Source organism: Hylobates moloch, unplaced genomic scaffold, assembly GCF_009828535.3.
Source record: "Hylobates moloch isolate HMO894 unplaced genomic scaffold, HMol_V3 SCAFFOLD_21, whole genome shotgun sequence".
Taxonomy (NCBI): domain Eukaryota; kingdom Metazoa; phylum Chordata; class Mammalia; order Primates; family Hylobatidae; genus Hylobates; species Hylobates moloch.
The window spans coordinates 31,419,666-31,434,935 of record NW_026652296.1 but is presented as its reverse complement, the minus strand read 5'-3'; the positions used below and the strand labels follow the sequence as shown (position 1 = coordinate 31,434,935).

Here is a 15,270-nt window from a genome sequence, read left to right as displayed (position 1 = left end):
TACAATCATGGTGGAATGTGAAGGAGGAGCAGGCACATCGCATAGTGAAAACAGGAGCAAGAGAGAGAGAGAGACTGGGGTCGAGGGAGGTGCCATACACACTTTTCAACCACCAGATCTCCCGTGAACTCAGAATGAGAGCTCGCTCACCACCAAGGGGATGGCCCAAGACACACATGAGGGATCCACCCTTATGATCCAAACACCTCCCACCAGGCCCCACCTCCAACATTGGGGATTACAACTCAACATGAAATGTGGACAGGGACAAATATCCAAACTATATCAACATCTATGGTCCAGGTGGCAAGATGGAGGAACGAATAAAAAAGAGGGGGAAGGGACATACGTGCCAGCTGTCCTTTCTGGAAGTTGCTACATAATATTTCTGCTTATCTCACTGCCCAGATCTGAGTCACATGGCCACACTTAGATACAAGGAGGCTGGGAAATGCCATCTTTATTCTAGGTGGCCAATTGGCCCATTTAGATTCTGAGATTCTATTTCTAAGGAGGCAGGGGAGCACGGATATTGGGGATCCAGCAGTTTCTGCCACAATATGAAACCTTCGCCCCTGAGATAGTACAATGTACTGAAAGACGTCACCCCAATTACCTTAAAATGGAGAACTTTTCCATCACTGGGCAGATATCTTTTAACTCCACAAAGGTTTAGAAGTCAAACCCATATTATGGTGTAGTTGGTATTTAAAGTATTCATAACATTGAAGAGGTTTTTTTTTTTTGCATATTAGAGTACGAACAAATTAGCCTTGTGACTCCTATTTAAAATACGTAATTGAGTTTAGACTTGTGATTCTTCCGTTGAGAAGCACACGAATCTTTTTATACTAAATTTATAAATGACTCCAGAATGTATAAGAGATCTTGAGATTCACTGTTGTATAAGTTTTTAAATTAGATTTTCCAAAGTGGTTTAAGTACTTTGGAAAGTTTTGCTTGTCAGGTCAGGCAATGAAAGTGTTTAAAAAAGGAAATTGAATATGTTAAATTAGTAAGTCCTGTGTAAAATGGTGAAGATAATTTAATTAACCAAGTTTGCAAATGGTATGGATCATTTAACCGAGTATGAGTCGATTGACCATTAATCAAAAGCCCCTCGAAACTGACTGCATGGAAATCGAATAATAAGTTTTGTAAGTTGAACTTAAAAGCTTAAGAATGACCAGGGTTTTTTTTTTAAGCTACTATATTACATTGAATATTAAGTAACAAGTACTTGCAAGAAACCTTTTCTGCATCCAAAAAATCCCTTCCACACTGACATTCCCGAATTCACTCAAGAGCTAAGTTGGGGTTTTGGGGTAACCCCCAAAGTCCTTGCTTGTCTGCTAACTACATGGTAACTGCCAGTCTTGGTAGGGAACATTAAGGGTATGGAATCGCCAGGACAAGGCACCTGACTGGATTGAGAGAGAGAAAGAGGAAAAGCGTCGAGAATGAGCTTGGTGCAGTTTGGGCACAGGTGCGTATGCAGAGAGCACCAGCAGGCCTTGGCATCTCCTAAAGGATGCCCACCATATCATCTCATGATCTCTCTCATCTCAGCCTCCCAAGGTTACACATTGATCTTCACTGGAGATTTTCTTTTGGAGAAGGAAGTCCTAGCACACTGTCATGAAAGAGTTGGGGCTGACACTGAGGAGCCCTGGGGAGCCCTGGAAGAGAGGGTGTCTCTGAGAGCTACCTCCATGCTCTCTGCCTAAGGGACGGATCCTCAACGTAACCACAATCTGAAAACAATCATTGCTGACATTTGGGGTGGATGCTACGGGAGCCACATCTAGGCCCCTGATTCTGGCTGTCATATCCCTCCCCACTCCAGATCTGAGGGTGCAAAAGACCAGTCTCTCACCTCGTGGTAGTGCAGCTCCCACTCCAGAGCTCCCTTAGGAGCAGGCTGAAGCTAGTGCACAGCTGAGACCACTTTCTTGCTTGGCAACACGCTGTGGAATGCTCTGCTGGCTGCCAGGGAAACTGGTCTGAGAGTCAGGCTCCCTCCTTCACCCTCAGCTTCCTTCCCTTCTTGGACAGCCACCTCTGCAGGCCCTCAGTATTTGTGGAGTGAATAACTTGGGTTACATAAAGCCCTAGCACACAGTAGGCCCTCAGTGCGGTCCCCATTGACTTCCCAGAGGTCCAGAGTTTTCACAGAGATCCCAGGACATCTCATAGAACATCTTGTTCCTCGATAGTGACCTTGCTCTAGCCTTCAGGGCTGCACCTGGACTTCAGGGAGTCTTAATGGGGCAGGAGACCCCGGGCCCCGCCCTCTGGGCAGGTGCGCGAAGATGATGCATGCACAGGAGGTGGTGGCCGCGAGGCGGGTGGGCGGCAGCCGCATGTCTCTGATCTGGGAGCGCCCCCTCGTGGCGAGATGAGCAACGCACGTTGAGGGAGGATTTCCCCACCGTCCAGGTGGTCTTAACGGTTCAAACTCAAGGAGACAAAAGGAAAGGCGCTCAGGGGATCATCTAATACAAGCGGGCGGTCGCTAGCATTAAGATGAGAAGTGTTGGTGCTTCCTATTAAAATAAGTTGTTCTGCAGCGCGGTCTTTCCTCTTAGCCTGCAAATGACTAGGCAATTTCCTCACTGCAAAGAAAGGGAAATACGGTTTGCCCCAGCTCTCATCGGAACCAGTGGAGACTGAGCTTGGATAGTGGCGTTCAGAAATTTAAACCTCACTCGACTAGAAAGCACTTTTGCTTCCTCCACCCATCCCATGTTTTCTCCGTTTAAAATTAAAAACGAAGATAAAAAGAGGCCCGAAGTATTTTGTCTACCTAGCTCTGCCTGAAGCTCTGGGGGAAATTTCCAATAATGATAATGATGATAAAAGCAAAAATAGTAAACTATAAATGTTGAGAGCGCTCAACTAAGGTTGGAACGTCTGAGAGGAAGAGCTTTTCATGAGCCTAGAACTCTTAAAGAAAACGTTATTAGTGGCACTCGCTGAAGGTGGTGAGGCCAATTCAAGGTCCCCTGGCGATAGGTAAAGGGATCGCTGCAATAGGGTCTCATAGTGGGGAGAGAGATGGGACTCATTTCTGACTCCAACAGGGACAAGTGAGAATTTATAACCAAGGAGCAGGGCGGGGGTCCATGGATGGAAAATTACTAAGAGGAAACCTCAGGGATTTTCTGACTAAACTAACATGATAGGATTATTGCTGAAGGCAGGCCAAGCTGATCAGATATCCACAGTGGTCGGATATCAAGAGTGGGGATTTTTGCTAAACTGATTTAGCAGGATTCTTGGCCAGCTGCAGTCTACAAGGACAGAGAGGCCGCCTAGTCAAGTGGAGGACTCAGAGGAGACAGACTAGTTTGTGTCAAAGGAGAGAGTCTTTGTCTCCTTTGACCAAGCCCTGGGAGGTGCCATGGGTGAAATTCAGCTGCTCAGATGTGCAAATGAGAAAGTGTGCTTCCGTGAGAGAAGAGACATAGTATGGGCTTTATAATTTTAAAAAAACCCAGAAGGGATTTCAGGTAGTACAAAAAGAATGGGGGAACTGGAGTGAATGAATACTTATTGAGCCCTCATTTTTGCCATGTGGCTCTTATTATTGTGTCAGAGACATTGAAACAGGAGTGACTCCATCTTGAATAGGGGCTGGGTAAAATAAGGCTGAGACCTACTGGGCTACATTCCCAGGAGGTCAATCCTAGTCACAGGATGAGATAGGAGGTTGGCAGGACTAGTATCACAAGATACAGGTCACAAAGACCCTGCTGATAAAACAGGATGTGATTAAAAAAAAAAAAAATGAGCCAAAACCCACTAAAACCAAGATGGTGATGAAAGTGACCTCTGGTCATCCTCACTGCTCATTATACGCTAATTATAATGCATTAACATGCTAAAAGACACTCCCACCAGCGCCCGTGACAATTTACAAATGTCATGGTAACGTCAGGAAGTTACCCTATATGGTCTAAAGTGGGGAGGAACCCTCAGTTCTGGAAATTGCGCACCCCTTTCCTGGAGCACTCATGAATAATCCACCCCTTATTTAGCATGTAATCAAGAAAAAACTGTAAGTATACTCAGTTGAGCAATCCACACCACTGCTCTGTGTGTGCTTTACTTTCCTAATAAACTCACTTCCACTTTATGAACTTCCTCTGAATTCTTTCCTGTGTGAGGTCCAAGAACCCCCTCTTGAGGTCTGGATCAGGATCCCTTTCTGGTAACAATTACATCTTTACCTTAGCCTTGACAAATAAAGGCAATTTTTCCATTTTACAGATAGAGAAACAGGCTCAGAGAAGAAAGGGGCTGAGCTCAAAGTGACATCATTGAAAAGCAAAGGGCTAGGATTGGAAACCAGGCTTCTAATATCAACCTCAGTGTTTGCCACAGCACTGGGTCAATGAGTCTACCGACACTCATTCATCCATTGATTTATTCATCAAATGTTTATTGAATACCTACTATGCACCAGATACAGTTATAAGCACTGTGGATACAGTCACGTCCACAACTGGCTGAAGAAATTAGGGCTACAAATATTGCTGGGTGGGGAGGCTCAGATAACCAATGATATTTCTTTACTAACTACTTTTGTTTATCAGCTCATTCACCAATCCATTTATTTTTTTTTATTTTATGCAAAGAGTTTACTGACTTATTTATTCATCCATTCTCTCAGTCACTTATTTTTTTATTTACTTATTCATCCATCCACTCAAACATTGATTCACTTGCTCATTCATTCTTTTGATCATTTATTTATTTATTCACCTGCTCATTATTTGCTCATTCTCCTACTCCATCAATCATTTACTCATTCCTTCACTAATTCATACTCTCATGTGTCTGTAAATCTCTCCATCCATCCATCCTTCCTTCCTCCTATATATCCATCAATCCCTCATAAATCCATCCACTCCCCTGTCCACCCGTATCTCCCTGTCTTCTTTCTTTCCTTCCATTTCTCCCTCCCTCCTTCTTTTCTCCCTCCCTTCCTTCTTTCTTTCTTTCTTTCTTTCCATCTATGGTTCCTCCAGTCACTCCTCCATTAGTCCCTCCCTTCTTCCCTCTATCCACTCCTACATTGCCTGTCCATTCTTTCAGGCGTCATGCTGACCCTGAAAATTAAGAAATAATACAACCCATTTCAACCTCCAAGGCACTTACCATCTATTAGTGGTGAGTGACAAGAAGAAAAGGCACCATATCACTGTGATTAGAAATGTGACAAGAAGCTAGGGGAGGGTGGCACAGAGGAACCCTAAGTCACCCGAGGGCTGGGAAATCCAGGCTGAGTCCTAAAGGAAAAGTTAGCCACGTTGAGCAGGATGGAGGCAGTAGGAGTTTCAGGCAGAGGGAATCGCATATATACATGCTTGGAGGCAGAGTGGGCACAGCGTGATTGAGGACAGGCAAGTGTGGCTGGATCTTAGGAAGGGCAGGGAGGCAGTGGAGAGATCACACCCACTACTCTCCTAGGCATTTCTTCCTGAGATTCTTAGCTTTATGTGTTGTGAGGATGGCCACATTTGGTGCTCTATCTACCCCAGTCCCCCTCTGGCCTCCTCCATCAGCTTGAGAGGGCAGTCCCATAGGATTGCAAGAAATCCAGGCTACCCATAGTGTCGTTGGTAATAGGGCTCACCTCTCCTCATCAGTGTCAGAGCCAGCAGTGAAGAGAACACTGCCCAACCCCCCAGCCCTCCCCTTTGTCTGTGGTGATGCCCTGGGCTGTGATACCCCCACAGAAACATCTAGATCAGCTCCAGTACAGCCCTCCCCAGCTTCCACGCCTCCCCCATGTCTGATAGGTCTCCAGGCCCTGCCTCTTTCACTTCTTCATCACCTCCTCCTTGTCAGCCAGACAGATATTTTCCTAACTCTGACCCCCATTATGCCAGCCTCTCCCTACCAGCCCTGTCTCTCACCTCTCTGCCTCTAGCGGCTTCCCCTAGACCCCACATGCCCATTCCTCTGCCTCCAGAGTAGCCTCTCTGAAGCTCCGATATCCTCATGCCATCCACCTGCATAAAATCCTTTAAGGACACTTTGTTCCAGGCCAGGGGGTCAAGTCCAAACTCCCTGGCCAGGCATTCAGATTCTTTATCATACGGCACATGCCATTTCTCCCGGCTTGCCTGGCTCTTACCTTCTCACATGTACCATCCATGCAGACCAGAGCCCCAGACATTCCCAACACATCTCACTTCTACTCACCTTTGCCACCTTGTAACTGTTGGACCTTTGCCTGTGGTGGCCTTCCCTGTCTTGTCCCCCCAGAAGACTCTTGCTCATCCTTCAAAACCTGGTTGGGTGCATCCATCAGACCTTGTCAGGATTGCTATTTTACCAGTCATCATACTTCATTGCACATCTGTCTGTCTCCCTTCACTAGACCGCAAGCCCCTGGGAGACACATGCCTTTTCACAGTCTTCACTGCTTTCTCAGTGTCTAAAACAGTGCCTGACACACAGAAAGTACTCACTCAATAAGCATTCTATGGACAAATGAATGAATGAACAAAATATCTCTATGGATGTCTGGGTTTAAACTAGACCAATAACGCTTCCTGGGCCCTCTGAGATTGTGTGTCCAGCCTGGCCGCTTATCCTGCTATGGGAGAAGCTCTGCAGACATTGGACAAAGTCTCACATGACATCAAGTGGGGAAAACAATCTGGTTGCTTGGCATTTAGGGGTGGTTTCCAAGCATTAGTCTTCAAATGTGATTCTGTCTCTAATGTTGGCTGAGAGATCACTGTCCTGAGGGTGGGATGGGCTGCCCAGAGGTTACCCAGTTGCTAGGATTACGGTAGTCAGGTGAACTCTGGAATCAGAGCCAGTGATCTCGGGGAGAAGGTGGTGGTGGATGAAGACTCATTCAGAGGTGCTAGCAGCTGCTTTCTGACGTTAACTCAGTGCTCTGCATTGACATTACCATAGCACATGCTGGGAAGTCTCCACTCTCTACTCCTGGCACAAAGCGTCCTGACTTCCATTTTGGCCCACAGAGAAGGGACCACATGTCTAAGAGGCAACAAAATGAGATGCTAGAGCACAGCTGACGGGGTTGCCCACCCCCACGTCTGTCTAGGAGATGACCTTGGCAAGTTCCAATCTGATAATTTCTGCCTATTTAATTTGGGTGTTTAGACCATTTACATTTAATGTAATAACCGATATGGTTGTGTTTAAATCCACCATGTTGCTATTTATTTTCTGTTTCTCCCATTTGTTATTTGTTTCTTTTTTGTTCTGCTTCTTTTTTAGATTAATATTTTTTATGATTCCATTTTATCTCTTTTGTTGGCTTATTAGCTATAATTCTTTGTTGAATTATTTCAGCAGTTGTTTTGGAGTTTATAATACACGTATCTAACTTATCACAGTCTGCTTTCAGATTTTATTATACTACTTCACATATAGAATCAGAACCTTACAACATTTTACTCCCATTTCTCCCCTGTTGGCCTTTGTGTTATTGTTGTTATACATAGTATTGCTTCATATATTATAAACTCCACAGTACACTGTTGTTATTTTTGCTTTGGTCAAATTTGTTTTTAAAGTGATTTTTAAAGTAAGAGAAAAGGGGTTTTATTTGCCCACAGTTGTCATTTCCAGTGCTCTTCATTCCTTTGTGTAGATTCAGATTCCCACCTGGTATCTTTTTTTTTTTTTTTTTTTTGCCTAAAGGACTTATCAACACTTTGTTTGTATACAGGTATGCTGGTGATGAATTCTTCCCGCCTTTGGATATCTGAAAACATCTTTAGTTTTTTTTTTTTTTGAGACAGGTTCTCATTCTGTCACTCAGGCTGGAGTGCAGTGATGTGATCTTGGCTCACTGCAGCCTTGATCTCCCCAGGCTCAGGTGATTCTCCCATCTCAGCCTCCTGAGTAGTTGGGACTACAGGCATGTGTCACCATGCCTGGCTAATTTGTGTGTGTGTGTGTGTGTGTGTGTTTTGTAGAGATGGGGTTTTGCCATGTTGCCCAGGCTTTCATTTTTAAAAAGACATGTTTGCTGGATGTAGAATTCTAGGTTGACTTTATTTTTCTCTCAGCATTTTAAAGATGTTACTCTACTGTCTTCTTACGTGCATTGTTTCTTTTGAGAAATCTGATGCCGGCCTTATATTTGTTCATGTGTATATATAACCTGGGTTGTTTGTTTTCTGGCTGCTTTTAAGATTTTTTATTTATGTCTAGTTTTGAGTAATTTGATTATAATGGCCCTTGGTGTCATTTTTTAAGTGTTGTGAGAGTCTCAAGTATAATCTTATAAGGCAAAGTGGTATAACATCAGTTGGAAGTAGAAGGTAGAGACTGTGATAAATTAATGTGCTTAGGGTTCATTGGGTTCCTTGGGTCTGTGAGTTTTCTTCACATCAAATTTGGCAAGTTTTCAACCATTATTTCTCCTTCAAGCTCTCTCATATATATATATTTGATCTATATATACACTCATATATATACACATATGTATATATTTATCTGCTTATAAATATATCTATCTGCTTATATATATATATATATCTCTATGTTTGAGTGTGTGTGTGTTGTGTGTTGTGTGTAGATATATTATACTGGAAGTTGTCCCACATTTCGCTGATGCTCTGTTCATTTTTTTTCAGTCTTTTTCTTCTCTATGGTTCATTTTGGATAGTTTCTCTCGCTGTATATTCAAGTTCACTAATCTTTTTTATTCGAGTCTTTTTGCTGTCTTCCATGTCACAATTTAGTATACTCAGTCCTTCCTCTCGTTTCCTGAACCTATGAAATACAGCTATAATCGTGGTTTTAATGTCTTTATTTATCAGTTCTATCATTTGTGTCATTTCTGGGTCAGTTTCCAATGATTGAATTTTCTCCTCATTAATGGATTGAATTTCCTTGCTTCTTTGCATGCCTGGCAATTTTTTTAATGGATACCAGACACTGAATTTGCATCATCATGTGCTAGGTTTTTTTGTGCGTGTTTCTATAACTATGTTTGATTTTTTTTCTGGGACACAGTCAAGTTCCTTGGAATTAGTTTAATCTTTGCTTTTAAACATTTTTACATGGGACCATATCAATGTTTAGAGCAAATTTTGTCCAGCTACTGAGGCAACCTTGTGAATTATCTGCCTAAAGCCCTGTGAGGTTTTTCACTCTGGCTCCTAAGAACAGAGACTGTTCCCAGCCCTGTGTGGGCACCTGGGGTTGTTCCCTGTAATCTAATCAGGTGGTTCTTTGCTGGCCTCAGGTAGGTTTCACACATGCACGTGTTCATTAGTACTCAGAAGACAGGAGGGGCTCTCTGCTGATCGCCAGAGCTCACCTATGCTCTTGTACCTGCTCCTCCCCACAAGCTCTCTTCTCAGTGATACTCTGCCCTGTGAACTCCAGACACCTTGGCCTCTGGATTAATGTATTTGCATTGCTACATCAAAAATACCCAGGCCTGGGTAGTTTATAAAGAACAGAAATTTATTTCTCATGGTCCTAGAGGCTGGGAAGTTCAAGATCAAGAAGCCAGTGTTGGTATCTAGTGAGAGCTGTTTTCTACTTCCAAGATGACGCCTTCAATGCTGTGTCCCCCAGAGGGGAGAAATCCTGTGTCCTTATATGGCAGAAGGCAGAAGGGCAAAAGGATAGACTCCCTTCATGAAGCCCTTTTATAACCACATTAATCCATTCATAAGGGCAGAGTCCTCATGACTAAACACCTTCCAAAAGGCCCCATCTCCCAACACTATTGCATTAAGGGTTAAGTTTCAACATAAATTTAATTTTTTTTTTTTTTTTTTTGGAGATAGGGTTTTGCTCTGTTAACCAGGCTGGAGTGCAGCGGTATAATCACAGCTCATTGCAGCCTTAGTCTCCTAGACTCAAGTGTTCCTCCCACCTCAGCCTCCTGAGTAGCTGGGACTACAGGTGTGCATCACCATGCCTGGCTAATTAAAAAAATTTTATTTTGTAGAGATGGGGTCTCACTATGTTGTACAGGCTTATTTTGAATGCCTGCCTCAAGCAATCCTCCTGCCTTGGCCTCCCAAAGTGTTGGGATTAAGGGCGTGATCCACTGCACCCAGCCTCAACATAAATTTTTACAGGGGACAAAAACATTCTAACCATAGCAGCCACCCAGCTCCATCTCTTCAACTCAGGAAGACCCCTTGGCTCTACCTGGACTCCCTGTCCTGCGCCGTGGCCTGAAAACTCTCCAGATAGCAAGCAGAGGCAATTGCTAGGCCCTCTTTGGTTTTCTCTCTCTCAGGGATCACGGTTCTGTGTTGCCTGATGTCCAGTGTCTTGAAAACCGTTGATTCATATATTTTCCCCAGACTTTTTTGTTTCAGCTAAGAGGATAAACCCCATTCTCTGTTATTCCACCTTGACCAGAAGGAGAAGTCAGTGAATGAGCCCAAATGTCTTCTAAAGGAACCAATATATTTCCAGGTGTTTCAGTTGGGCAACCAGGATGGAGAACTATTGATCTAAGCCATCCTAATTCCTCTACTAAATTTTTTTTTTTTTTCAGAAATACTGGATGTACCAAACAAGACCTTCTGTATGCCATATTTGGCCCTTGGGCTGCAATTGTGAGATTCCTGGAAACAGGTAAGGTTTCCTGTTTCCAGGTAATTTTTACCTGTTATTTTAACTAGTTTAAGCCTAAAAACAGATAGTCTTTGCATATTACTGCCCAAAACTAGGAGTTGAAAGAAATAGGATTTGAACCCAGGTCCTCTATGACTTCAAAATACCATCATTTCTTTCATGAGATTCCTACCCCATTGTTCTCATTTGCACTGTTACATTTCACATTATTTTTTCTGTATTCCCCCGCCCCACCACCCTGCACTTTGAGACTTCCTTGTCTTTGTATCCTCTAAGTTTAGCAGAGGGCCTGACCTGTGGGAGATGTTGAGAGAATTTTTGTGGAAAAAATAACTTCTCTCTTCTGTTTGCTCTCTTAATGTTTCATCCTCCTCTAGTCCACACCCATCTATTAAATGGGAGGTATGTTACCAGCAGCACAGGTGGGATTTAAATCAAGCAGCTGTTACCTGTGAGATGGTGCCTCTGCTACCACAAGAGAGACGCCAAGACACAGAGTTCATTCATTAGAGGAGAAAGGGGCTGGTTAACATTCTGTAAACACAAGCTTTGAAGGATTTTAAAAAATATTTAAAGTCCTGAGATATTGGAGCTGGGACATCCAACTTCAGTAGTCATCAAAGAAATTCAAATGAACAAACAAAGTATTGGCATAATTTTAAAAAACCAATAACATGAGATATTAATAAGAATATAAGGAAAAGATGACCTCATATGCTGCTGGTAGCATTATAAATCAGTATAAGTTTTTTGGAAGGCCATTTAGCAAAACATATCAAAAGTTTTAAATATGCTCATGTAATTTTCTTCAGCAATTTCACATTTAGCACATTATATCCTAAGGAAATAAGCAGACAGGTGCACTGTGATTTATCCGTGAGAATGCTCATTGCAGCACTGTTTAGTTGAAGACTGTGGACTAGATAAATACATCACTATGAAGGATAAGCCACAGCCTTTGAAAGCAAATACGCTGAAGAATAATGACTTGAAAAATGTTTTTGAACAATGGTTAAGAAATCTTGATTAAACAATTATATGCATATTCATCATAATTAATACATCCTGTGTGCTTTACTAATTTAATTAACTCATATAATCCTTATAATAATAATAATCTTATGAGGCAGGTACTGTCCTTGCAGACTCAGAAGCTGCATCATGGAGAGGCAGCCTAAATTCCCTGTGGGCAGGTAGTGGGTGGCAGAGCTGGATTCCAACTACTGGTGCTTAGGAAATCTTAGAACACTGAGTCCAGTGCTTCCCAAGGTGTAGTCCCCGGACCAGCAGCCCCACATCACCTGGAACTTGTTAGAAGTGCCAAATCCCAGGCCTGGTCCCAGACCTCCTGATCAAAAGCTCTGGGGGTGGGGCCCGGCAATCTATGTTTGAGCAACCCTTCCAGGTGAATGTATGCTCAGTTTTGAGAGCCACTGTGCAATTGTAAGGGCCGAAGGGAATCTTCTCCTCTGTCCTCTGAAGGTTTGCTGAAAACGAACTATAATAGACAGATTAGTAAAATAAAAAGGCATATGAAATTTATTTAATGAGGCCAGGCATGGTGGCTCATGCCTGTAATTCCACACTTTGGGAGGCCATGGTGGGAGCATCACTTGAAGCCAGAAGTTTGAGACTACCCTGGGTAACAAAACAAGATCCTGTCTCTACAAAAAAATTTTTTAAAACGTTAGCCAGGCATGGTGATATGTGTCTGCAGTCCCAGCTACTTGGTAATCAGAGGCAGGAGGATCACTTGAACCCAGGAGTTTGAGGCTGCAGTGAGCTGTGATTGTGTCACTGCACTCCAGCCCAGGCAACAGAAGAACATCTTGCCTCTCAAAAAATAATAATAATAATAAAATAAATTATTTAATGTGAATAACACAGGGGAATTGCAGGAGAATGATTACCCAATAACCTTTATATGCCCTTCTTCATTGGGGAAGGGGAAATGGGAGGTATAGGAGTAAGTGATTTTTTAGGGGAAATGAATGAGCCTAAAGAACAACTGTCTGAGACAAAATTCTTCTGAGCTCTGGGGGAGGCGGTGGGAAGGTAAGGGGCAGAACTTCACTGTAAACAAAGATTGTCTTACTATGCAGATAAAGCTTTCCAGGTGATCTCTAGGAGCTGCTCTCAGAAAAATAGATGAAAGTCTGTCTGAGCATGGTGACTACATCTAGTCTCTTTTCCAGTGGTTAATCTTTCCTGGTTATTTCATGAGATTCCTGGGGATAGGGAGTTTTAAGAAATTGCATTTCTCTTGGAAAGAAGCTTTCTTAGGCAGATAAGAAAATTCCAGAGACAGCTCCTCCTGGTGCTTTGGGAAAGTAAGAGGATCAGAGAGACAGGGAGGTAGCGGAAGGTCAGAGAGAGACCTTGAAACCGCTTCTTGGCAGTTCAGCACGTCAAAGAGCCAGATTCTGGGGCATTGTTTTCTGAGCCTGAACACAACACTATTGCATCTTTTCTTGAAATTTTGAAAAAAAAAAGTATACGTATGTATAAAAAAGTCTGATAGATTGGTCATTAAAATATTAACAGCGTCACTTCTGAATAGTGGGGTTCTGGGTGATTTTTTAATATATATTTTTTGTTTTATAATTCTAAAAGGTACATAATGAACTTCTGCAACCAAGGTAAAAGAAAAAAATACATGTTCTTTGAAAAAAAAAAAAGAAGAAGAAGGGGCCAGGCACGGAGGCTCACGCCTGTTATCCCCGCACTTTTTGGGAGGCCGAGGTGGGTGAATCACTTGAGGTCAGGGGTTTAAGACCAGCCTGGCCAACATGGTGAAACCCCATCTCTATTAAAAATACAAAATTTAGCCAGGTGTGGTGGCACAGGATTGTAATCCCAGCTACTTGGAAGGCTGAGGTGGCAGGATCGCTTGAACCGGGGAGGTGGAGACTACAGTGAGCTGAGATCACACCACTGCACTCCCCTGGGAGACACAGTGAGGCTCTGTCTCAAAAAAAAAAAAAAAAGAACTCCACTTCAATACTCAGTGAAATAGTATATATTTTGGGTAGAAGGGAAGTAGAGAAGAAAATGGTTCCCCTAAATCATATAGCAACTCCAGCAGTGCTCCTCCAGTGTGAATGAATCACCAGGGGGTCTTGTGAAAATGCAGGCTTGGCCGGGCGCTGTGGCTCACGCCTGTAATCCCAGCACTTTGGGAGGCCGAGGCGGGTGGATCACGAGGTCAGGAGATCGAGACCACGGTGAAACCCCGTCTCTACTAAAAATACAAAAAATTAGCCGGGCGCGGTGGCGAGCGCTTGTAGTCCCAGCTACTCCGGAGGCTGAGGCAGGAAAATGGCGTGAACCCGGGAGGCGGAGCTTGCAGTGCGCCGAGATCGCGCCACTGCACTCCAGCCTGGGCGACAGAGCGAGACTCCCTCTCAAAAAAAAAAAAAAAAAAGGAAAATGCAGACTCAGTGGGGCTTGCGGCTAAGATGCTGCATTCCCAACCAGCTCCCAGAGGATGCTGACGATGCTGGTTTGGGGTCCACACTTTAAGAAACAAGAGACCAGAGAGACGGCGGCTCTTGATTTCCAGAATGCAAGCTTCACGAGGGGCCTGGTCCCATGATGTATTTCCAGTGCTGAGAACGGAGCAAAGAATAGTTATCTAATAAATAGACGGAGATGCTGCAAGCCTCCTCATTCCTGGGGACCCAGAAATGGGGGTTCTGGTCATGGTTCTGCATCTGCTGCCAGTAATACCTTTGGCAAGCTGTGGCCTCCCTGTGATGACAACTGTCACTAGGCAGGATGATAGCTCTGGGCCCTTCTTTCCCATGACCCAATATGCAAGACCGGTTCAGCCTGGGCCAGGGCTACCCAACATATCAGTCTTGCACCAAACAAAAAGTACCAGGAACTTGGTAACACAGGTGTTCTGAGAAGCCCAAAGAAAGGAACTAGAGATGAAGAAATATCTAAGTTGAGGTTTCCGTAGAAACATTAACTCATCTGCATAGGCTGCGTGCTGCATTTGGATTACAGGTTAGGCTCGTAAGCCTGAAATAAATTATATACTCTTCGTATTATTCAATACTGTACTGTATAATAATAAATTATACAGTTATAGGCCTCAGCCCAAGTTATAACAAATTATACCACAGTGTATAATTACCCTGCACTGCACCATATAATAATAAATTAGACAGCTACAAACCTAAGTTGTGATTCCAGAAAGAGATAGGAGAATGATTGGGGGCTATTGATCCATTCCTCTGATCAGTCAGACAAGCCTGGAGCCTGAGAATGAAGAATGTAATTCCTTTTTTTTTTTTTTTTTTTTTCTCTTCATGTTTACTAGGGCATTTTTTTTTTCTTTTTTTTTTATTATACTTTAGGGTTTTAGGGTACATGTGCACAATGTGCAGGTTTGTTACATATGTATCCATGTGCCATGTTGATTTCCTGCACCCATTAACTCGTCATTTAGCATTAGGTGTATCTCCTAATGCTGTCCCTCCCCCCTCCCCCCACCCCACAACAGTCCCCGGAGTGTGATGTTCCCCTTCCTGTGTCCATGAGTTCTCATTGTTCAATTCCCACCTATGAGTGAGAACATGCGGTGTTTGGTTTTTTGTCCTTGCGATAGTTTACTGAGAATGATGTTTTCCAGTTTCATCCATGTCCCTACAAAGGACA

The 15,270-nt window shown here is 43.4% G+C and overlaps 1 protein-coding gene across 1 annotated transcript in view; it reads right to left on the bottom strand.

Moving 5' to 3' along the window:
- The window catches only part of LOC116461181 (uncharacterized), a 64,344-nt gene that overhangs the window by 37,787 nt on the left and 11,287 nt on the right, over positions 1-15,270 (bottom strand). Inside the window, exon 3 of the mRNA XM_032142674.1 lies at positions 1,877-2,615. Within this exon, the coding sequence (XP_031998565.1) occupies positions 2,600-2,615 (16 nt within the window). The 3' untranslated portion in view covers positions 1,877-2,599. The remainder of the gene's footprint in view (positions 1-1,876; positions 2,616-15,270) is intronic.